This window comes from Bufo bufo, chromosome 7 (genome assembly GCF_905171765.1).
Source record: "Bufo bufo chromosome 7, aBufBuf1.1, whole genome shotgun sequence".
Classification (NCBI taxonomy): Eukaryota; Metazoa; Chordata; class Amphibia; order Anura; family Bufonidae; genus Bufo; species Bufo bufo.
In genome coordinates this window covers 27,821,995-27,847,249 of record NC_053395.1, presented here as the reverse complement: position 1 = coordinate 27,847,249, position 25,255 = coordinate 27,821,995, and the positions used below count along the sequence as shown (strand labels likewise).

The 25,255-nt window shown below is 45.5% G+C and overlaps 1 protein-coding gene across 1 annotated transcript; it reads left to right on the top strand.

Annotated features, from left to right (window-relative positions):
• The first annotated feature begins 210 nt into the window (after nt 1-210).
• TRAP1 (TNF receptor associated protein 1) lies at nt 211-24,459 on the top strand. Its single transcript, XM_040441805.1, has 18 exons — nt 211-337; nt 3,268-3,438; nt 4,449-4,531; nt 4,611-4,751; nt 4,945-5,016; nt 5,105-5,265; nt 5,433-5,542; nt 9,273-9,346; nt 9,428-9,583; nt 9,714-9,834; nt 10,524-10,593; nt 12,533-12,680; nt 12,795-12,980; nt 13,060-13,198; nt 13,280-13,365; nt 13,450-13,595; nt 14,600-14,672; nt 23,785-24,459. Exons 1-18 carry the CDS (start codon nt 244-246, stop codon nt 23,884-23,886), a joined length of 2,133 nt encoding a protein of 710 aa, XP_040297739.1. The 5' UTR covers nt 211-243; the 3' UTR covers nt 23,887-24,459.
• Nucleotides 24,460-25,255: the final 796 nt, after the last annotated feature.

The window sequence follows — 25,255 nt, the reverse complement described above, 5'->3', positions numbered from 1 at the left end:
GTTACTGGCTGACAACCTCTGTCTGCAGCTGTAATATCGGTTGTCACCCGGGCTTTCCCGGACTGAAGCAGCCGCCTTGTGTGCACACGATGCGTTACTGCTCTGGGTCTGTAAATTTAGAAGCCGCGCTCAGGCCCCGCCCATTAGTGCGCCGAGTCGCGCCCCGCAATGACGTCATCGAGGACGTACTCTCTCGGTCGCGCACGGCTGACGTCACTCACGTGCGTATCCCTGAGAAACAACATGGCGGCTTCTGCTCTGCTCAGAGGAAACCTATGCCGGGCGCTGAGATCGTGGAGCCCGCCCGGGGCTGTCGTGTCAGGGAGGAGCCTGAGCGGTGAGTCTGACGTCAGGCTTAACTGGTCTGACGTCATATTTCTTTCTTTTTTTTTTTTAGGATCCTCTACGGCTGTCATACCCACGTGGTGCCGGTGAGCACTGTGTCCTCTAATGTCCTATCCAGGGAGCAATGTGTAGTGTCACTGGGAGTGTCACAGGCTCTATTAGAAATTGGTGACTGATGAACTTTTACTTATCGTGGGCACTCTAAGGGTTAATTCACACACAGCAGAATTTCAAATATTTTTTGCAGAAATTTCTGCGACCGTCCTTCCGGATGAGGTCTTATGCGGACCGCAAAATAGGATGACGTCCACGTTGGATCCGTTTTTCGCAGACCGTTTCAAGTCAATGGGGACTCGAAAACGGATGCCATCCACATGTTGCGTACTGCAAAATACATACGGTCGTGTACATGGAGCCTGGCATCCAAATACTTACCCCCCATTCACAACTGGTTTTTAGTCGCCAGAATTTTCCGCAACGGATTTGCCGTGTGTGACCGTGCCCCGAGGCTTGTATTTTTTAGAAGTCTCACATTTTTGACGGCGTGCATCGGCCAATTCTTGGCGTGTTTGCCGGATCACCGCTGGACGCCATTATAGTTAATGGGGCCGGACGGCATTCGGACAGGCTGCTCCCGTCTGGAACAGCCTGCCGGATCGGCAATCAAGAAAATGTTTAAAAAAATAAAGGAAAAAATAAAATAAAAATATATAAAAAAAACAAACAAACACCCTGTTCCTGATGGAAGAGATGAAGCGTGACGCGGTAGGAGGGAATAGGGTCCGTGATGTGGTACCCCAGAAATGTGTGGTGCGCTGCATTGCATGTGTATGACGGGTTTCCCCCGTCTCTTGTAAGGTGGGGGGGGGATACAAGTCTATGAGGAAACCGGCACTTTCCATTGGCTTCTATGCAGCACCTCAGCGCCGTCTCCAGTCGTCACCGCGCTTCTCTTTCTTCGCGTCTTGTGCCGTTTGTAATGGAGGAAAAACAACTCTCTTGGTAATCAGGCAATGAAAGAGTCACAGCGCAATGTCTCCGAGGACAAGACGACCTTTATAGAGAGGATGACCGCCGGCTGTGTCCAGTACAGTATGTGATCTGTCAACATTGCGACACCCACTGACCCCGGTCAGGACAAGATGAAGAGCGTTACCACATAGTGACCGGCGCCATGCGTCCTGCTCCGCCATGTTACAGTTTTCATCGTTATACGCTTCCCTTAAGGCTACATGCACACGAACGTTGTTTGTTTCCGTGTCCGTTTTTTTTTTGTTTTTTTTGCAGATAGGATGCGGACCTATTAATTTTAATGGGTCCGCAAAAAGTGCGGACAGCACACAGTGGGCTGTCCGCATCAGTATGTCCGTTCCGTAGCCCCGCAAAAAAAAAAAATAGAACATGTCCTATTCTTGTCCGTTTTAGGCATTGTTACAATGGATCCGCATTTTTTTTTTTTTTTTTTTTTATGATTGCATTTTACTCATTTTGAGCTAAGAATAATTTCTTCAATTGGTCTTTATTAAAAATATTGAGCCATTCTGTCACAAAGGGTTAACGTTTTTTTTCCCCCCTAGCTGTGCGGCTGGTACTTTCACTTTGTGCCCTCCTCTAATAAACCTCATCTCTAAACTACTGAGAGGTCATAAACACTTATTTAAGCCACAGTCTTATCAGTGAGATAAGAACTGAGCTATAATGAGTGTTTATAAGGTCAGAGATCAGGAGCCGTCAGTTGAGCTGCCTGATGGAACAGAGTGAAAATTCAAAGAAACTCACGGTCGCACATATAAAGGGGCTCAAAATGTTTAGTAAAAACCAATTGAAAAATGCTTTTTACCTCAAAATGAGTACAATGCAATAATAAATTAATATTGCCCCAAAGGTGTACATAGCCTTAAAGGGTTTCTGTCACCAGATTTAACCCTATTAAGCTAGCTGACATTAAAGATGTGCTAATGTCAGCTAAACCTAACTAGCCTATTCCTACTTGTATCTATGCCCCCGTTGCGCCAGAAATCTAACTTTTATAATATGCTAATTAGCCTCTAGGAGCGTTGTTCCTGCTCCTAGAGGCTCCGTTCTCCCACCTTTTGTATAGCATTCGGCGCAGGCGCGGTGAGGGAGAGACGCTCGCAGGTTGCCAGCTTCCTCACCGCGCCTGAACGGCCCGAGATTTCGCCAGAGCACAGGGCTGGCAGACAGATGCGAGCGCTGCCTGGCCCTGTCAATCAGGACTTATATACCGTATTTTTCGCTCCCTATAAGACGCACCTAGGTTTTAGAGGAGGACAATAAGAAAAAAATATTTTTCATTAGACCTTAAATCAGATCAGCAATCAGACCCCCAATATTAATCGGATCTCAGCTCACGGCCCCAATCAGATCCCCAATGTTAATAAGAGCACAATCAGACCTCAGATCAGAGCCCAGTATAAAGACCCCCCTTCAGATGAGACCCCATGCCTCTTATCAGTCCCCTGCTATATCTCATAACCCCCAGCCATATTTCTTTGCCCCCAGCCACGTTTGAGCAGCCCCCAGCCTCAGATCACAAAATATATAAACCACTTATGTCTCCTGCTCCTGGACGCGGCTGCTCCTCACCGCCTGCGCTCTGTCTTCCTCCTCCGTCAGCTGTGCTGTGAACCGGCGCGCACAGCGTGAGGTCACAGAGAGCCCTCATGCTGTGCGCAGCCACTGCACAGCCAACAGCCAAGGACCAGGAAGCGGTGAGTAAAGAGTCTTCACCGCTTCCTGGTCCCCCGGTACTAATGAGCGCTTCCATAATGGAAGCGCTCATTAGTATTCACCCCATAAGATGCAGGGGGGAAAAAAAGTGCGCCTTATGGGGCGAAAAATACGGTATATATAGTAAATTGTTAGACGTCTGTAGAAACTAACAGGATCTCTGTGTCTCAGGTTGCCTCACCAGGTACCAGCCGTCTCCCTTGCATTTGGTGCCCGCTTCTGGGAGGAGCCTCTGCTCGCTGAGTAACGTAACGTACCGGAGATACACTACACAAACCGCAGAGGACAAGGAGGAGGAGCCTGCGCTGCACACCATCATCTCCGATACCGAGAGCGTCCAGGGTGAGTGATTCGCCGTGTGCGGTGGGGGGCAGGCGCCTTCTGATTTCTTGTATTTTCACCACTACGGCCAGTTCACACTGCAGGTTTTGTCCACAGAAGTTGGTGCGGATTCCTTGCCAAAAACTGTGTGGCGACCGCCCTACCACGCCAAGAAAGGACATTTTCTTTCTCGGGCTGGCCATTAAAAAACTGCAGCGTGTCTGGTTTCAGTTTAACTCCTTTTATTGGGGCTAAATCGCGAGCGGGTCCGCCACATTCAATCGGAGAAACCCCTTTGATTTTTGCTGTGGAATACATGGCGGATTTCATCTCTGGCGTGTGAACCAGCCCTTGGATTACTGTATTGTACCGGAATATGCCTACATGTCATTGCATTGAGCGTATGTGTAATAATATGCAGGCGTCAGGTAAGGCAGTGATCGCTAGACTACAACTCTCAGCATGCTCCGTAGGGAACTATGGAGTTCACATGGCTTTTCCGTTTGACCTTTAGGTAAAGTTTTTTTCATTTTTTCTTTACCCCATGGAGTATTGCCTGAAAACTAAGGGGCTCATTTATTAAGACCAGCGTTTTAGACGCCGGTCTTAATAAAGCCCCTGCGTCGGCAGTCTATTCCCCCGCAGTTATGAAGAAGCGCCGGCCTCTTCATAACTTCGGAGCATCAGACGCTTCCGAGCTGTCTTACATTTAGACCTTTTTCTACGCCTGAAACAGGTGTAGAAAATGGTAAATGAGACGGCTCGCCGCTCGGTCTCTAAAATGGGACCTGTATTAATTGGTGACCTCACGGATAGTGTTGGAGCGAACTTGTGTTTTTAAGTTCGGCGTTCAATGTTCGGGTTATCTAAGAATTCCGTTATGGATTCCACTACAACGGACCATAAGTTACGGTTCGTGGTAGTGGAGGAGTCCATAACGTAATTCTTAGATAACCCGAACCTTGGATGCCAAACTTGAAAACAGAAGTTTGCTCATCTCTACTCACGGAGCGTCTGTAAATGTCTTGCAGGTGTCGCCTCCCAGCACGAGTTTCAGGCTGAAACCAAGAAGCTCCTGGACATTGTTGCTCGCTCGTTATACTCGGAGAAGGAGGTGCGCGGTCTGTTCTGTGCTGTTTTTGAGATGAGTTTCCATTAGGTTGCTGTATGTCTGACATATGTTCCTTCATCAGGTGTTTATCCGGGAGCTGATCTCAAACGGCAGCGATGCCCTGGAGAAGCTGCGCCACAAGCTCATGTCTCAGGGGAGCGGCTTGCCCGAGATGGAGATCCACCTACATACAGATAGTGAGAAGGGCACACTCACCATCCAGGTAAGAGGAGTGGAGAGACAGCTTCCAACTATTTAAAGGCGGGGGCACTGAGGAAAAGTGGACTTTGCCATTGTAAGACTCTCTCCAGAGCTTTGTAGGCAGTGATTGAATACAGGCGGTGGCCAATGGAAGAGTGGAAGGTGACCATGAAAGCACCAGCGGCCCCTCTTTAACTGTGACATTATTCCCATAGGACACTGGGGTGGGGATGACGCAGGAGGAGCTGATCTCCAACCTAGGAACCATCGCACGCTCGGGATCCAAGGTAATCCTGCTGACAGCCTTGTTTTCAGATATATTACACCTATGAGAATATATTTTATGTAATATATTCTGCCATGGTTTTTGTTCAGGCCTTTCTTGAAGCCCTGCAGAACCAGACTGATAGCTCTGGGAAGATTATAGGTCAGTTCGGCGTCGGCTTCTACTCCGCGTTCATGGTTGCCGACAAAGTCGTCGTCTACTCTCAGTCGTCAGAGCCGGGTAGCCCTGGGTATTGCTGGACGTCCGATGGGTGAGTACAGGAAGGTTCAGATGTCAATCTAGCACTGCAGACCAAGGTGGAGAACTCTCCTTATTCATTTCCTGCCGTTCATGCTGCACCAGCATATACCGTAGGACTGTACCACCCTCAAACCCATCACGTGACTTTGCATTCACTAACTTCACTTCCTTCCTTAGATCTGGTGTCTTTGAGTTGGCAGAGGCCGACGGGGTGAGGCCAGGGACTAAAGTCATCATTCATCTTAAAGACGACTGTAAGGAGTTTGCCAGTGAGGACCGAGTAAGAGGTGAGTCACCGCCATACGCCGTGAAGCGGCATTAAAGGTCTGCATTTACTTTTGGTAGTGGGCTCGCTGGGATTGTAGCTTTATGACTGCACACCCGCTGTCCTACAGTTTATGACAGTGGCCATGTTTATCTGCATGTGTAATATTAACCCCTTCCCAACATATGACATAATAGTACGTCATGGTGGCAAGTGACTTGCCCCATTTTGACTTACTATTACGTCATGGTGATCGGGCGGGCACCGGAGCGGTGCGTGCCCGATCACTGCAGGGGCCCGGCAGTCCCTGACAGCTGGGTCTCCTAGGCAACCTGTTAGTGTATTCCTCAGTGTAATACACTAACAGGCAATGCATTACAATACAGATGTATTGTAATGCATTGCAGAGGGGATCAGACCCTCAGAGGTTGAAGTCCCAGAGTTGGACAGAAATAAAGTAAAAAAAAAAAAAGTGTTTTAAATAAAAAAATAAAGTTTCAAGTAAAAAAAAAGAAAAAAACACCCCTTTCCCCTGATTTTATAATAAAAGATAGAGGAAAAAAACACACATATTGGGTATCACCGCGTCCGTTATGACCGGCTCTATAGATATATCACATTTTTGTCACCTTACATCACAAAAAGTGCAACACCAAGCTATCAAAAAGGCATATGTCCCACAAAATGGTACCAATAAAACAGTCACCTCATCCCGCAAAAAATGAGCCCCTGCATAAGAAAATTGCTCAAAAAATAAAAAAAAAACTATAGCTCTCAGAACATGGAGACATTAAAGCATCATTTTTCTGTTTCAGATATGCTATATTGTGTTAAAGTGAAATAAATAAAAAAAAGTATACATATTAGGTATCGCTGCGTCCGTAACAACCAGCTCTATAAAAATATCACATGACCTAACCCCTCAGCTGAACATCGTAAAAATAAAATAAAAACCGTGCCAAAAAAGCCTTTTTTTTCCGTCACCTTACATCACAAAAATTGCAATACCAAGCGATGATAAAGGCATATGCCCCCCAAAATAGTACCAATCAAATCGTCACCTCATCCCGCAAAAAATGAGATCCTAACTAAGATGGTCGGTCACGGGCTTCTTAGTGGCTAAAGTGGAGGCAGTTCAAAAGCTGATTTTGATGGGAGGTAGCAGGAGAGGTTTGATATCCCAAGTGTATGCTCTGTTGTTGGAAAAATTCCTCGCTGCTTTTCCATTGTCGAGGATGAGTAAATGGGAAAGAGACATAGGAGAGATTCCGAAAGATCAATGGGCTGATATACTGGAAGCAGTGCCAAAGGTGTCCCTGAGTGAGCAGGGCAAGCTGTCGCAACTCTTTATCCTACACAGAGTGTATAAAACACTGGTGTTTTTGCATAGGGTTGGATGTAGGGCTGATGCAAAGTGTCCTAGGTGTTCGGAAGAGCCTGCGGACTTACTGCATATGCTTTGGACTTGCCCAGTTATTGCACGCTACTGGGAAGAGATATTAGACTTGATACACCAGCATATGGAGTTAAGGGTGCAAAGTGACCCGAAAGTATGTATATTGGGATATGTCTCGGAGCTCGCAACTACTGAATTTGCTAAAATTGCTATAGGTAGACTGTTGTATGTTGCCAGGAAATTAGTGGCGCTACATTGGATTCAGAGTAACCCACCGGCACTAGGCGAATTTGTAAGGAAGGTTCATGATATGTTGATGTCAGAGAAGAGAGTTTTCACTAAGAGAGGATGCCCTCAAAAGTTTGATAAAATTTGGGGCGATTGGCTGGCGTATAGCCCGATAGTTGTATGATTTTTTTAAGAAACTTGAATGAGCGACAACCAGTCATTCCAGTTAATTATATGTTTGGGTGGGTTGGGGGGGTTACAGGAGTCTTCTTACTTGCCTTTTGAAATAATATGTACACATGTAATAGAGATATTTTTATGTCTTTATGCTACCATGTAAATTTACGCTGTAGTGTAATTGTTTGATCTGGAAACAGACAAAGTCATGTGAATATTGTTTCATAACTTTACCTTGCATGTAACAATAAAAAAGATTTGATTTAAAAAAAAAGACAGTCGGTCAAAAATAAAAAAGCTATGGCTCTCAGACTATGGGGACACTAAAACATCTTTTTTTTGTTTCAAAAATGCTATTATTGTGTAAAACTTAAATAAGAAAAAGTATACATATTAGGTATTGCCGCGTCCGTAACGATCTGCTCTGTAAAAATGTCACATGACCTAACCCCGCAGGTGAACGCTGTAAAAATTTAAAAAAATTGTGCCAAAACAACCAATTTTTGGGTCACCTTACCCCATAAAGTGTAATAATGAATGATCAAAAAATTATATGTACCCAAAAATGGTACCAATAAAAACGTCAACTCTTCCTGCAAAAAACGAGCCCCTGCACAAGAAGATCGGCAGAAAAAAATAAATAAATAAATATGGCTTCCAGAATATGGAGACACAAAAATATCATTTTTTAAAACACATGTGGGGTGTTTCTGTAAACCGCAGAATTGGGGTAAAAAATATTAAGTTTTGTTTGGCTGTTAACCCTCAATGTGTTAAAGAAAAAAATGGATTAAAATAGATTTTTCTGCCAAAAAAATTAAATTTAGAAATTTCATCTCCATTTTCTTTTAATTCTTGTGGAACACCTAAAGGGTTAACAAAGTTTGTAAAATCAGTTTTAAGTAACTTTAGGGGTGTAGTTTCTACAATGGGGTCATATATGGGGGTTTCCACTATGTAAGCCCCACATAGTGACTTCAGACCTGAACTGGTCCTTAAAAAGTGGGTTTTGGAAATTTTCTTAAAAATTTTAAGAATTTCTTCTAACGTCCTAAAAAAATAAAATGACATTTACAAAATGATGCCAACACAAAGTAGACATATGGGGAATGTTAAGTAATAAATATTTTATGAGGTATCCCTTTCAGTTTTAGAAGCAGAGATATTGAAATTTTGAAAATTGCAAATTTTTCTAAATGTTTGGTAAATTTAGGGATTTTTTCATAAATAAAGGTGAAATGTATTGACTCAAATTTATAACTATCAGGAAGTACAATGTGTCACGAGAAAACAATCTCTGAATGGCCTGGATAAGTAAAAGCGTTCCAAAGTTATCACCACATAAAGTGACGCATGTCAGATTTGCAAAAAATGGCCTGGGCAGAAGGGCGAAAACTGTCTCGAGTTAGAAGGGGTTAATCCAGTCTGAGGCGATTAGTATTGGATGGTGTTCCTTTTGGACACCTACATCCCTGACAGTCCCATAGAGTTGAATGAAGCGGCATGCGTGTCAAACGGGGAGCGCGGGCCCCAGTTCATGTGATCGGTGAAGATGTTGTTTTTTTTTTTTTTTTAACAGTACGTTTGATTTTAATAGCAAAGTACAATACATAGTGTTGCATAAGTAATAAGGTAAAAGTATAACAGCCCGTAATCACTGGAACTGTGGTGAGCGCGGCCGGCTCCCAGCAGCTCTCCGAGCACAGCGCCCCATATAGTATAGCGGCTTTGTTTGGTAATGCAGCTGAGCCCCATTCACTTCTATGGGGCTGAGCTGCATTTAGGTCATGTGACCGATGTCCATTGACGTCACATGGCCTAGGAAGAGTCCTCTCCTGACAGCTGATCAGCGGGGGTCCCCCACCAATAGATGGATAGATCATCATCATTATCTTCAGGATTGACCCTTTTAAGGATACATCTCCCTTAATGCATTGCTTTGATGTTTCAGAGGTGGTGACGAAATACAGCAACTTTGTCAGCTTCCCTCTGTATCTTAACGGCAAGAGGGTTAACACTCTTCAGGTAGGAGTTCGATCCCTCCCTTCGGCCCCATCGTTGAAGTTTCCCTCCACTTGTCTGACCTTGGATGCGGTTTGTCTACAGGCTCTCTGGATGATGGACCCCAAAGAGATCGGAGAATGGCAGCACGAGGAGTTCTACCGGTTTATTGCCCAGGCTTATGACAAACCTCGCTACACGCTTCACTACAAGGCAGACGCTCCTCTGAACATTCGGAGCATCTTCTATGTACCCGAGATGGTAAGTAAGCTCTGCTTCATCCTTACTCAGTACAGTGACGTGTGAGTCTTATTGTCAGTGGTGCAGTCTTTGTGGATTGGGACTTGCCTGCTGTAAGGGATGATTTAAAAAAAAAAATTTTTTTTTGCAGAAACCTTCTATGTTTGACGTAAGCCGGGAGCTGGGGTCCAGTGTGGCACTTTACAGCCGCAAAGTCCTTATCCAGACCAAAGCCACGGACATCCTGCCCAAGTGGTTGCGCTTTCTTCGGGGTGAGAACTGCATGCATGCAATTACAAGCAGGTGCTTTGGAGCAGAGGAGTGAAAAAGGCTGCCTCTGACCTGTTACCCTGGTGGGACAGCCTACCACCATGGTGGTCTTCTTACTACAGGTGGACATTGTGGCAAGATGTTGCCAATGTAAGCGTGACTTATCGCTACAATTTCGGGGTTGTCCTGGATTTAGCTATTGATAACCTGTCTTCGGATAGGCCCTCAACAGTTGATGGGGGGGGGGGGGGGGGGGGTCCGACACCCCTCACCCTTGCCGATCATCTGTTCCTGAGTACCTCCAGCGTTCAAAGTTGACTATAGAACTACACAGCTCCGTCCATTGTGTAGTGGAAGGAACTGGTTAGTCCGGCCCTGCTCCCATTCACTTCAGTGGGAACATCGCTGCAGTGACCATATCCATCCACCACACAATGGACGGAGCTATGTAGTTCCAGCGCAGAAGCTACTGCAGAAGAGTTGATCGGCAAACCCTCCAGATCAGCTCAAAGGCCTATCCTGAAGATAGGCCATCAGTACAATACCCCTTTAAGTGGGTAGTGCTTGTATACTGTCACGCATATTAGTGCCGTTTTCCCTCATGTATTTGTAGCCCTATTGGATATGTTGTGATGATAATCAATGGATAAGAAGCATTTATCGTTGGTTACGTTCCATTGCTTTCTTACAGGGGTTGTGGACAGTGAGGATATCCCCTTGAATCTCAGCCGAGAACTGCTACAGGAAAGTTCTCTGATAAGGTAAGAAATGGATAGATTATTTCTAGTGATGATCGCCCATTGTATTACCGTGAATTCTCAGATACGGGAATAAATAGGCTTAACGCGACTTAGGCCTCATGCACACGACAGTGTTTTTTCACTGTCAGTGATTTGGCTTCAGTGGTCCGTGTCCGATTTTGCTACAGTTGTGTTTCCTTGTGTCTTCCTTTTTTTTTTTTTTTTTGTCTGACGGGGAAAAAAAAGGAAGGTTAATGAAAAGTGTAATTTTATTGCACCATGGTCTTGTAGAAAAAAACGGACACGGATGACATACCAGTTGTGCATCCGGTTTTTTTTTGACGGACCCATTGACTTGAATGGGTCTGTCCTCCGTTTTCCACTGACAAGAATAGGGTAGGTTATATTTTTTTGATGGACTGGAATCACGGACGCGGAGAAAAAACGGAGGACTATCAGTTTTTTTTCACAGCTCCATAGAAATGAATGGGACCTTTGCTAAACTGTGAAAAATGACAGAACGGACGCGGATGCACACAACGGTCGTGTGCATGAGGCCTTAGGTGCATAAAAAGCCTACTAGACTATGATAAAAGGAACGAAAAGATAAAACATACATCGTAAAGTAATAGTCATCAAAGCTGTGAACAAATGAGCCAGCTCCCAACATGGCAAATTGCCAACACCCATATGATACAAAGATAGGTGATGGTAGCAAGACACATCTTATCCTAATGATGTTCTCAATGGAGCCGAGCTCTTTGTTACATAGCTAGATGCTTTCTAGCCTCTTGGTCCCTCCTAAAGGTCTTTAGCGTTCTATACGCATGTACAGCTACTTCAGACCTCAGGAACGCGGCCTGGTACCAGATACCACTAACCGACTACATCACAAGGAATTAAAGGCAAAAGAACCAATAAATACCTACACACCATTCGTATATAAACTCTGAAGGGGAAGATGTGCTGTCTATCACTGACCATGTACAACTCTGGAGGAGCGAACAGAACTTGGGGAGAAATCGTCCAGGGGTTGGTTGAAGTTCTGGATTTAACTTAGAGCAGTGATGCCCAACCTACGGCCCGCGAGCCACATCCGGCCCGCTAAGCTGTGTCATGCGGCCCGTGCAGTGACCGAAGGCGGAGCAAGAGACGCGCCTGTGCCGACCATTCCTAATTATACTGTGGGGCAGTACTATTATTAGTTTTGCGGTGACTGAAGACCCCCTCTGGACTCTCAGCCAGGCATCAGACCATGTCAAAGGTGAGGACGAGTCAGATGGGAGCAGGAGGTCTATGGAGGATGTGACTGGCAAGGTGTGGTAGTGGAAGTGATTTGGACCTGAGCCTATTTCTTAATATGTGATCACTATGTCTGGTGCCCGTGTGGGCCGCCTCGGTTGCTCCTCAGGACGCGCTTAGCAATATTAATGAGGAAAAGAGGACTCATAATATTGCACCACAAGGCATTTCTAGAGAGAGATTCCTGTAATCCACTCCTTAGTCTTGCTATGCCCAGAGATGTGTCACCTTCACAGTAATGATTACATGCTCCCTTCACGGGGGTAATGCCCAGATGTGCGCCCCCTTCACGTGGGTAATGCCCAGATGTGCGCCCCCTTCACGGGGGTAATGCCCAGATGTGCGCCCCCTTCACGGGGGTAATGCCCAGATGTGCGCCCCCTTCACGGGGGTAATGCCCAGATGTGCCACCTCACAGTGTTTGCATTATTTTCTGGCAAAGCTACATGGTTCTGGCCCGCAAACTTTATACCATGTCTAGTGCGGAAAAATGGTTGGGCACCACTGACCTAGAGTATTAGAGCCAAGTGTTTCCCTTTGCCTGGGCAGTGATGTTTTCAGGATCTCGCCTCCTGTGGCATGGATGTGAAGTCGTACAGGACATTGGGGGGTTATTAGTAATAAACACATATATTTTTTTTTATTCCCTTTCAAACAGGAAGCTGCGAGATGTGCTTCAAAGACGACTCGTCAAATTCTTCCTCGATCAAAACAAGAAGGATCCCGAGAAGTACAAAAAATTCTTTGAGGACTATGGGCTTTTTATCCGAGAAGGGATTGTGACCACCCAAGAGCAAGACGTCAAGGTGCGAGTGCACATTTATGCAACAGGGCAGATAAACGCGCTGTGTATAGGAGATCCCTTCAGTGAGTAGGTAATACGATTTCCATAGTAGACTCATCCATCTTGACTTTTTCAGGAGGACATTGGAAAACTGCTGCGTTTTGAGTCTTCGGCCCTCCCTGAAGGAGAACAGACCAGCCTTTTAGATTACGCCAGTCGCATGCAAGCCGGATCACGCAACATCTACTACTTGTGCACCCCCAACCGGCACCTTGCAGAACACAGCCCTTACTATGAAGCCATGAAACAGAAGCAAACAGAGGTACTGCTCATGTCCTCTCTGCTATTCTTCCCCACCTGCTTTGCTTGCACTGTATAACCAGTCCTCCTTGTCTCTCCAGGTCCTCTTCTGCTATGAGCAGTTTGACGAGCTCACTTTACTGCACTTGCGAGAGTTTGAGAAGAAGAAGCTCATCTCGTTAGAGACAGATATCGTGGTCGATCATTACAAGGAGGAGAAATTTGAGGACAGCCGTCCAGGTATCCATCATTTCACCTTGAACTCATTTCCATGAGGAGGTGACTGTGGACGCTTACGTCTTGTCTCACTTGTCTTTGCAGCTTCTGATAGATTGGCCGAGAAGGAGTCTGAAGATCTCATGGCCTGGATGAGGAACGGCTTGGGGACTCGAGTGACCAATATCAAGGTAAATGCAGTCACTGGATCCTCAGTGTACTGTAGGGATATTTCTTGTAACCTCTTCTTGAAGCTACAGTTTTATTCCCTGTAGGTCACACCACGTCTGGACACTCACCCAGCCATGATTACTGTGTTGGAGATGGGGGCGGCCAGACATTTTCTGCGCACACAGCAGCTTGCAAAAACGAATGAAGAGCGTGCACAACTCTTGCAGCCCACCCTGGAGATTAATACAGGGTGAGTATCTCTTATGAGGCAGTAGATCATCAACCTGTCCTGGTTGCTGAGAGGTCATAGATTTTCACGCTGTTGGTTGGGTTACAAAGGCCCGTCTGGCGGTAGGTCAACCCTCCTTGCTTTTGGTGTGCCTTTTGGCTGTAGCTGTTGCCGTTTATGATAGCTTTAAATAGCCATTCTTATCTTGGGCAATTTTGGCATATCTAGAGGATAGCTCTCACCTTTTGGGCCCTTCACCTGCTTCCAGATTGTGGAGTCCCCGACCCCTGACCTACGAGGTGAGGTGGCCACTGGCTTCGGGAAATGGCATAGGGCACTGTACTTGGCAGTCCCATGGAAATAACTGGAGCTGTAGTAATGCATGCTTATCACCGCTCCATTCTCATAGGGTACCACCATTTTTATGACCCTTTACTTCTGTCCTGTGGATAGGGGATAAGAAGTGTTAGTGAGAACCCCCAGTAAGTGTCCATCTGGACCTCCCAGTCCCTTCTTTCTTCCGGGTAACACAACGAGAGTGCCAATATCCTTATCGCCTACGTTTCCTGTGTCGTGAGATCTACTCACTGAGATTTCCTATTACTGCGCCCCCTGGTGGTTGTTTTTTTTTTTTTTATATATTTTTTTTTTTGTTAAATCATTCATTCTACCAGAACTAATAGAGGACACATTAATTGTCTATGAATGTGTGTAGGATGGTCCATGTAATACCTGTCTATATGAGGATTCGTAGTCGCTTGTCTAAGGCTAGGTGTCCACTTTCCGGTTAATCCTTGAAATTTTTGGAGCCAATGCCAGGAGTACATTCAAGAAGTGTAGAAAACAGCCTTTCCTCCATTTATGATTGTCCTTGGCTTTGTCTTCAAAAACTACGTCAAGAAACCTGAATGTGGGACCCCAGCCTGACACAGCACCTTGTAGATTCACGGGTCATTGTCATTTGAGATCTGATGTCTGTGCCTGATGTTTTTTCCGTGACATAATATTGTACAATTGCTTTCCAGGCATCCTCTTATTAAGAAGCTCTGGCAGCTGAAGGACGCAGACCAGGATCTGGCCAAATTACTTCTAGATCAGGCAAGTGATCAACCAAAAGCTAGACCCATAGCTGGACTATATGCAATATGGACTATGGGTTCTCGTCTATAGATATAACTCTGGGCTCAGCTATATTTTTAAAGTTCTTAGTTGATTGCATAAATAACTCCCTAATTTGTATTATAAGCTGAAGGAATCGATAACCAATCTCTCCACGTGCTGTCAGTAGAAATACATAAAAAGTGATTATTTTATTTTTATCTTGCATTGAGTTGTAGGGTGTAGTATAGTGCATTCGGAAAGTCTTTAGACTGGGGACTGTAAAACTACAACTTCCGCCATGCCCTCCTGTGGGCTAATAGCTGTAGGCAGTCTGTGCATGCTGGGAGTTGTAGTTTTGCAACAGCTGGAGAGCCGCAGGTTGGCCATCCCTGCTTTAGACCCTTTCACTTTTTTCACATTTTGTTATGGGAACTTTCAGTGCAGCAGAAATGTTTTTTGACACCTTCCCCAGGTCTGCGTCTCCACACACTCCTGTCTCTGAGCTCTACAGGCAGTTCTTTCCTCCTCCACGGCTTGTTTTTTGCTCTGATATGCATTGTCACCTGTGAGAACTTATATAGACCAGGCTGCATGTTTCCAAATCATGTCCAGTCATCTCAATTTACCTCAAGTGATTCCAATCAAGGTGTAGAAAGATCTGAAAGATGATTAAAAGAAATGGGAGGCACCAGAGCTAAATGTCAAGTGTCATAGCAAAGGGTCTGAATACTTATGTCTGTGTGTTTTTTAGTTTTTCCTTTTTAATAAATTTCGCAAAAATGTCAAACATTCTGTCCTCACTATGTCATTATGGGGTATTGAGTGCAGAATGATGGGGAAAACTTTTTTATTTTATTTTAGCACAAGGAGCAACATATTAACCACCTCCGGACCGCCTAACGCAGGATTGCGTTCCGGAGGTGGCAGCGCTGCGCAGAGTCACGCATATACGCGTCATCTCGCGAGACGCGAGATTTCGCTCCAAGCCGGCCCGCGCATGCGCATCGCGGGCCGGCAAAATTAAAAGAAGTATTTCGTCACCAGCCTGCCAGCAACGATCATTGGCTGGCAGGCTGGCGATTTTCAAAAAATCCAATCCAAAGTCATATAACAGATCATATTAGTAAATATGATCTGTTATATGGCTTGTCTGCTCCTGTGCTGGTCCTTTTCGTCGGTTGGATCCAGCACAGGAGCAGACTGAACTGTGAGTAGCACCAACACTACACCTTAGCCCCAGATCACCCACCTGCACCCCAATTAACCCTTTGATCACCCCTTTGATCGCCCCTGTCAATCACTAGTGAAAGGAAAAAAAGTGATCAGTGTAAACTGTCACTTTTTTTTTTTCACTGGTATTGACTGATAGGTTTTAGGGATAGTTTAGGCCCCTTGGTTAGGTAGTTAGCGTCAGTTAGCACCCACCCCACCGCACCGCAGTCACTTTTATTCGCTGTTTAGCGTATCGCTAATCAGCATTTGTACTTTTATAGTATCTGTAAGTGATCAAAACTGATCACGGTCAGATCTATAATAGTATTAGTGTCACTTTAGTTCGCCCTCCACCCAAAACGCAGTGTTTGCCCGATCAGGCCTGATCGGTCGCCCACACGTGCGTTCACCCACGCCCGCCCCACCGCAGTGACAAAAAATATATATTTTTTGATCACTGCACATTCATTTTACTTGCACTGCGGCGATAAAAAAATCCGTTTTGATATTTTTTATCAACCGCAGCGGCCTCCGGTACTTCGCTAGCCTCCCCTTTGTAAGACAGGTTTGCTTTTTTTCTTGGGTAGTCTCGGGGAATACCCCTAAATTTAGTAGTCCAAAATGTCAAACAGGGGGTATTCTTCTGAAGAGGCCTACAGGATTCTGACCCAGTCGGATGAGGAGTGGGAACCCTCATCTGACGAATCTAGCGGGTCAGAATACGAACCTGTGGAAAGCAGTGGCTCTCTGACCCAAAGTTCGGACGAGGAGCTGGAGGTCCCTGGCAGCACCAGGCGTACCCGGCCCCATGTCGCTAGACCACAGGTTACGCAGGATCCGCTTCAAGAGCAGCAGAGTGGGGCTGTCGCTGCCGGATCACGTGGTGAGGCATACACCAGCAGCGCAGCCCTTCCTGGACCTAGTACCAGCACTGCCGTACAACCTGGTGAAGTAGCGAGCACCAGAAGGGCAGTTGAAGCTGGTACGGTGGCACGTGCAATAGTTACCCCGTCGCAGCCACCGCACAGACAGGCCCGTAGAGCCCCTAGAGTCCCTGAGGTGCTGGCAAATCCTGATTGGCAGTCACCAACTTCAGCCGCACCAGTAGTTCCCCCTTTCACCGCCCAGTCTGGAGTTCGGGTTGAGACGGCTCAAATCGGTTCGGCCCTGGGATTTTTTGAGCTGTTCTTGACTGCGGAGCTCTTGGACTTAGTCGTGGCAGAGACCAACCAGTATGCCACACAATTTATAACCGCTAACCCGGGAAGCTATTATGCCCAGCCTTTCCGGTGGAAACCAGTCCAAGTTTCCGAACTTAAAATTTTTTTGGGCCTTCTCCTCAACATGGGCCTGACAAAAAAGCATGAATTGCGGTCATATTGGTCAACGCACCCAATTCATCACATGCCCATGTTCTCTGCTGCTATGTCCAGGACACGATTTGAGACCATCCTGCGTTTCCTGCACTTTAGCGACAACACCACCTCCCGTCCCAGAGGCCACCCTGCTTTTGACCGGCTCCACAAAATTCGGCCCCTCATAGACCATTTCAACCTGAAATTTGCAGATTTGTATACCCCTGAGCAAAACATCTGGGTAGACGAGTCCCTAATACATTTTACCGGGCGCCTTGGCTTCAAACAATACATCCCAAGCAAGCGTGCCCGGTATGGGGTCAAATTGTATAAGCTCTGTGAAAGGGCCACAGGCTATACCCACAAATTTCGGATCTATGAGGGAAAAGATCAGACCCTGGAGCCGGTCGGTTGCCCTGACTACCTGGGGAGCAGTGGGAAGACAGTCTGGGACTTGGTGTCACCCTTATTCGGCAAGGGGTACCATCTTTATGTGGACAATTTCTACACAAGTGTGGCCCTCTTTAGGCATTTGTTTCTAGAACGGATTTGCGCCTGTGGCACCGCGCGAACTAGTCGCGTGGGCTTCCCCCAACGGCTTGTAACCACCCGTCTTGCAAGGGGGCAGAGGGCTGCCTTGTGTAACGAAGAACTGCTCGCGGTGACGTTTACATGCTCTCCTCCATTCACGCAGACACGACAATACAAATTGAGCGAGCAACCCGTGTCATTGAAAAGCCCCTCTGTGTCCACGACTATAATGTATTTTACCAAATGATCCACTAACCCAGGAAGTTAAATCAATTTGTTCCAATAGCCTACTGACTATAATTCCCGTTTCTGGTCCTATTATTAAAAAATAACTTTTATTTGCCTTTTAATAAACTTTATTCCAACACAGAAAAAACACACACTTTTAAAAGGTATATGGAGGGCCTGAACCTGTGGGCTCCGTACCTATATCCTCTAAGAGTGTTGTTATATTATTCAGGAGGACTTGCTCTTTCCCACATATCTATCGCACATGGGCTGCGAGTGTTTAGCCCGTGTAATTGCGCTTGGGTATCTATAGGTGTCGCCTATTGCCAGGTTATTGGCCCGTCATGCCGCAATGCTGATTATTATGTTTTAGGCTCAACCTATATGGTATGTCCTCACTGCCTATTTACGGACTACTTGTCATAATTGTACTCTGGCCCTCAGGGGGATACGGCGTCTGCAGATCGCCTTTCCCTATTCATTCTCAGCCCTACCATTAATTAAAATTGTTAAAGACACAGCTCCCCCAACATGTTTCACCGCATCAGCGGCGTCTTCAGGGGAATGGAGCTACTATCAACACGAGCGTCTGCTAATTCCACCTCTTTATACCAATAGGGTGGATCACACTTGAAAATCACCTATCGCATAGCAGCCTCGTGTTGACTGATGTCTATTGTGGCCAATCACATATTACTTCCGAGTAGGACGGGGTGTCATCTGCGCATGTGTCCGGTGTTTGAACATTCTCTCCCACTGCTATAAATTGTATGCGCGTGCGTGACAACATACACTGATTTTCAACACATATTCCACGCATGCGTCCGAACTTTAACATTTTCCCCCATTACTATGACTTTATGCGCATGCGTGGCGACATAGACTGATTTCCATAGTATATTCCACGCATGCGTCCGGTGTTTGAAATTTCTATCTTACTGTGGGTTATGCGCATGCGTAGCAACATAGACATATTGTCAGCTAGAGTTCCAGCTCATATGCGCATGCTCTGGGACTTGGTTTTCATTGTCTCCCCTATCTTCTGCGCCTGCGTCCGGTGACAAACACCGGACGCAGGCGCAGAAGATAGGGGAGACAATGAAAACCAAGTCCCAGAGCATGCGCATATGAGCTGGAACTCTAGCTGACAATATGTCTATGTTGCTACGCATGCGCATAACCCACAGTAAGATAGAAATTTCAAACACGGGACGCATGCGTGGAATATACTATGGAAATCAGTCTATGTCGCCACGCATGCGCATAAAGTCATAGTAATGGGGGAAAATGTTAAAGTTCGGACGCATGCGTGGAATATGTGTTGAAAATCAGTGTATGTTGTCACGCACGCGCATACAATTTATAGCAGTGGGAGAGAATGTTCAAACACCGGACACATGCGCAGATGACACCCCGTCCTACTCGGAAGTAATATGTGATTGGCCACAATAGACATCAGTCAACACGAGGCTGCTATGCGATAGGTGATTTTCAAGTGTGATCCACCCTATTGGTATAAAGAGGTGGAATTAGCAGACGCTCGTGTTGATAGTAGCTCCATTCCCCTGAAGACGCCGCTGATGCGGTGAAACATGTTGGGGGAGCTGTGTCTTTAACAATTTTAATTAATGGTAGGGCTGAGAATGAATAGGGAAAGGCGATCTGCAGACGCCGTATCCCCCTGAGGGCCAGAGTACAATTATGACAAGTAGTCCGTAAATAGGCAGTGAGGACATACCATATAGGTTGAGCCTAAAACATAATAATCAGCATTGCGGCATGACGGGCCAATAACCTGGCAATAGGCGACACCTATAGATACCCAAGCGCAATTACACGGGCTAAACACTCGCAGCCCATGTGCGATAGATATGTGGGAAAGAGCAAGTCCTCCTGAATAATATAACAACACTCTTAGAGGATATAGGTACGGAGCCCACAGGTTCAGGCCCTCCATATACCTTTTAAAAGTGTGTGTTTTTTCTGTGTTGGAATAAAGTTTATTAAAAGGCAAATAAAAGTTATTTTTTAATAATAGGACCAGAAACGGGAATTATAGTCAGTAGGCTATTGGAACAAACACGACTATAATGCGCTCATGGGAGGGGTGGACTTCAATGACCAGATGTTGTCTCCGTATTTAGTTTCCCGCAGAACCAGACGCTGGTATAAGAAGGTGTCTGTATATTTAATTCAATTGGCGCTCTACAATAGTTTTGTTCTCTACAGTAAGGCTGGGAGAACAGGATCCTTCCTCAAATTCCAGGAAGAGATCATCGAGAACCTCCTTTACCCAGGAGGTTCCGTGGCCCCATCCACCAGTGTAGTTAGCCGTCTACACGAGCGACATTTCCCCAGTGTCGTTCCTGGTACCTCAACCCAACCGTCACCCCGAAAAAGATGTCGTGTCTGTAGCAGGAGTGGAATAAGGCGTGACACCCGCTATTTCTGTCCTGACTGTGCTGACCACCCTGCCCTATGCTATGGAGAGTGTTTCCGGAAGTACCACACACAGGTACACCTAGCATAGGGATCACATCTCACCAGGACAGGCACACAGGGCTATTAGGGCCCATTCACTCACAGCTGCTGCAAACCTCTCCTTTCACCTGGGATAAAGTGCATAACGTACTTCGCCACATCTTTGGGCGATTTGCGCTTTGCACATTGTCCCATGGGGAAGGAGAGGTTTGTTCTATAAAGGTAAAAAAAACTAAACAAAAAAAAAAATACCGGTAAGTAAAAAAGTTAAACGTTCAGTTAAAAAAGTTTAAAAAAAGTTTCTATGTTCTGTTCAACAGTTAATAAAGTTATTGCTTTGCGGCCTGGTTTTTTCTTTTTTGTTTTGTTTTTTTTACCTTTCAGGTGGACCAACCGATCGACCAGCTGCAGCACTGATGTGCATTCGGACAGAAGCATTGCGCTGCTGTCAGATTACACGCAAGTCGGTGTATGCGGCGCTGCAAGACGAGATTTCTCCTCTGCAGTAAAAGATATGTTTGCCGAGGCATATGAGCTGAGGAGGCGGCGGTGTTCATATACTTTGGCAAACACTTTGTATATATAAAAAAAAAATCCCGGCAATGATTTATTCATCCACATCGATTGATGTGAATGGAGAAATCTGGTTTGCCAGGGCATACGAGCTGAAGTGGGTATGGATGTTGGGCGGAGCTCCTATGTCCTGGCAGACGCCTTTCCCCTCCTTTTTCTTTTTTTGGCAGAGATTTTTTCATCCACATTGATCGATGCGAATGAAGAAATCTGTGCCGTTCATTTTTTTCTTTCAGCCCAGAGGCTGAACGGAAAAAAAAAATCTCATTACCCGTATGCTCAATATACGGAGAATAGCAGAAACTCCTAATGCTGGGCATACATGTAATGATTGTGGAGACCCTCAAATGCCAGGGCAGTACAAACACCCCACAAATAACACCATTTTGGAAAGAAGACACCCCAAGGTATTCGCTGAGGGGCTTATTGAGTCCATGAAAGATTGAAATTTTTGTCCCAAGTTAGCGGAAAGGGAGACTTTGTGAGAACAAAATCAAAAAAATCAATTTCCGCTAACTTGTGCCAAAAATTTTTTTTTTCAATGAACTCGCCATGCCCCTCATTGAATACCTTGGGGTGTCTTCTTTCCAAAATGGGGTCACATGTGGGGTATTTATACTGCCCTGGCATTTTAGGGGCCCCAAAGCGTGAGAAGAAGTCTGGTATCCAAATGTCTAAAAATGCCCTCCTAAAAGGAATTTGGGCACCTTTGCCCACCTAGGCTGCAAAAAAGTGTCACACATGTGGTATCTCCGTATTCAGCAGAAGTTGGGGAATATGTTTTGGGGTGTCATTTTACATATACCCATGCTGGGTGAGAGAAATATCTTGGTCAAATGCCAACTTAGTATAAAAAAAATGGGAAAAGTTGTCTTTTGCCAAGATATTTCTCTCACCCAGCATGGGTATATGTAAAATGACACCCCAAAACACATTCCCCACCTTCTCCTGAGTACGGAGATACCAGATGTGTGACACTTTTTTGCAGCCTAGGTGGGCAAAGGGGCCCACATTCCAAAGAGCACCTTTCGGATTTCACAGGTCATTTACCTACTTACCAGACATTAGGGCCCCTGGAAAATGCCAGGGCAGTATAACTACCCCACAAGTGACCCCATTTTGGAAAGAAGACACCCCAAGGTATTCCGTGAGGGGCATGGCGAGTTCCTCGAATTTTTTATTTTTTGTCACAAGTTAGTGGAAAATGATGATTTTTTTTTTTGATTTTTTTTTCATACAAAGTCTCATATTCCACTAACTTGTGACAAAAAATAAAAATTTCCATGAACTCACTATGCCCATCAGCGAATACCTTGGGGTCTCTTCTTTCCAAAATGGGGTCACTTGTGGGGTAGTTATACTGCCCTGGCATTCTAGGGGCCCAAATGTGTGGTAAGGAGTTTGAAATCAAATTCTGTAAAAAATGACCTGTGAAACCTGAAAGGTGCTCTTTGGAATATGGGCCCCTTTGCCCACCTAGGCTGCAAAAAAGTGTCACACATCTGGTATCTCCGTACTCAGGAGAAGGTGGGGAATGTGTTTTAGGGTGTCATTTTATATATACCCATGCTGGGTGAGAGAAATATCTTGGCAAAAGACAACTTTTCCCATTTTTTTATACAAAGTTGGCATTTGACCAAGATATTTCTCTCACCCAGCATGGGTATATGTAAAAAGACACCCCAAAACACATTCCTCAACTTCTCCTGAGTACGGGGATACCAGATGTGTGACACTTTTTTGCAGCCTAGGTGGGCAAAGGGGCCCACATTCCAAAGAGCACCTTTCGGATTTCACAGGTCATTTTTTACAGAATTTGATTTCAAACTCCTTACCACACATTTGGGCCCCTAGAATGCCAGGGCAGTATAACTACCCCACAAGTGACCCCATTTTGGAAAGAAGAGACCCCAAGGTATTCGCTGATGGGCATAGTGAGTTCATAGAAGTTTTTATTTTTTGTCACAAGTTAGTGGAATATGAGACTTTGTAAGAAAAAAAAAAAAAAATCATCATTTTCCGCTAACTTGTGACAAAAAATAAAAAGTTCTATGAACTCACTATGGCCATCAGCGAATACCTTAGGGTGTGTACTTTCCGAAATGGGGTCATTTGTGGGGTGTTTGTACTTTCTGGGCATTGTAGAACCTCAGGAAACATGACAGGTGCTCAGAAAGTCAGAGCTGCTTCAAAAAGCGGAAATTCACATTTTTGTACCATAGTTTGTAAACGCTATAACTTTTACCCAAACCATTTTTTTTTTTACCCAAACATTTTTTTTTTTATCAAAGACATGTAGAACAATAAATTTAGAGCAAAATTTATATATGGATGTAGTTTTTTTTGCAAAATTTGACAACTGAAAGTGAAAAATGTCATTTTTTTGCAAAAAAATCGTTAAATTTCGATTAATAACAAAAAAAGTAAAAATGTCAGCAGCAAAGAAATACCACCAAATGAAAGCTCTATTAGTGAGAAGAAAAGGAGGTAAAATTCATTTGGGTGGTAAGTTGCATGACCGAGAAATAAATGGTGAAAGTAGTGTAGGTCAGAAGTGTAAAAAGTCGCCTGGTCTTTCAGGGTGTTTAAGCACTGGGGGCTGAAGTGGTTAAAATGTGGAAAAAGTGAAAGGGTCTGAAGACTTCCGGAATGCACTGTACATGCATCACTTTTTGGGAGTCTTGGCAGAATTAGAATGTGTTCTATAATTTTTATCTCCTCTTCCACAGATCTATGAGAATGCAATGATCGCAGCCGGGCTAAACGATGACCCCCGACCTATGGTAGGACGTCTTAATGAGTTGTTGACTAAAGCTCTGGAGAAGCATTGATCACGTCCATCCTCGCTGCATCATCATCATCATCTTCCTGCAAGATCTGCTCTAGGTCCTGGAGGAAGTCCATCATGGATGTTGGAAAGACTTATGGGAATCTAGACATGCAGTTTGGCACAGCCGCCATGTTTCCTATGGAAAGAGAGACTAGAGCGAAATAGTCTGGATGAATCTATTTATTGGCCCAAGCATTCCTCAATGTCTACAATGTCCGGCCGTGGAGTTATCTGTAGTAATTCACCGCCGTTGTAAATGTTACTAAGAAATATTAAAGATGCCAGAAATTTGTAGAAAATCACTTTATTTTTGCACCATGTTCTCAGATCATGTTAGAGGGGTGGATCGGATTAAATGCCCCCATGTGAAGGCAGTCGCCAGGAGAAGGTCCATGTAGCTCCTCACTATATGATACAGCACTAAATTATAGGAAAAGAGACAAAAATGAAGGATTCCTCAAGAAGGCAAAAAAATATATGAACAGAACCTTGTGCCAACTTTATACATGGTATGTGCATGTGTGTGTAAGTCTATGTGTGTACATAGGCATATTAAAGGAGATTGGAAACAAGAGTCTGTTTTTTTTTTTTCCCCCCCAGGAACAGCACCTCTCTTCTCCACAGGCTGTGCCAGGTATTGCAGTGCCATATACAGCCTATGCCAGCTGCTGTAAAGGGGTTATCAGAGACTATAAAAAGCTCCCCCATACGCCGGGCCCCTCACACTACATATACTTACCTGGCTCCCCGCGCTGCTCCCCGCACCGCCACTGCTGCTTCTCTCTGTGCGCGGATGAAAACATCCGGTGTCGGGGGGTGGGTGGTGGATGGGCAGGCTCAGACGGGGACGGTGACACCAGAGGGGCTCGTCCCTGTCCCCGCCTGCCATTGGCTGTTACCCCCTCCCCGGACACTGGATGTTCTAATCCGCGCACGGCGGGGAGAAGCTGCAGAGGTGAAGCGGGCACTAGGAGCAGCGCGGGGAGCCAGGTAAGTATATTCAGTGTGAGGGGATCGGCATATGGGGCAGCTTTTATATTCTCGGAAAACTCCTTTTTAAATGGTAACTCTAGGACTGATCACAGAGCTGCAGGTGGGTGAGGCTATGTAATAGTGTCAGGAATCACATGCATCCTATTCTCAGGATAGATCTGATCAGTTGCGGTGCTCTTCCTAGGCCAGTGATGTCACGTTCATCAGTCACATGGCATATGTCAGGCATGCTCAACCTGCGGCCCTCCAGCTGTTGCAAAACTACAACTCCCAGCATGCCTGAACAGCCTACAGCATGGCATTGTGGGAGTTGTAGTTTTACAACAGCTGGAGGGCCGCAGGTTGAGCATGCCTGGCATATGTGCATCTTGGTCCCT

Excerpts from the sequence above, each read along its gene's own strand:
- TRAP1 (XM_040441805.1), top strand. The coding sequence starts at position 244 with ATGGCGGCTTCTGCTCTGCTCAGAGGAAACCTATGCCGGGCGCTGAGA. Across the intron at positions 338-3,267 it reads GTCAGGGAGGAGCCTGAGCG|GTTGCCTCACCAGGTACCAG; the intron begins GTGAGTCTGACG and ends TCTGTGTCTCAG. Across the intron at positions 13,596-14,599 it reads ACCCTGGAGATTAATACAGG|GCATCCTCTTATTAAGAAGC; the intron begins GTGAGTATCTCT and ends ATTGCTTTCCAG.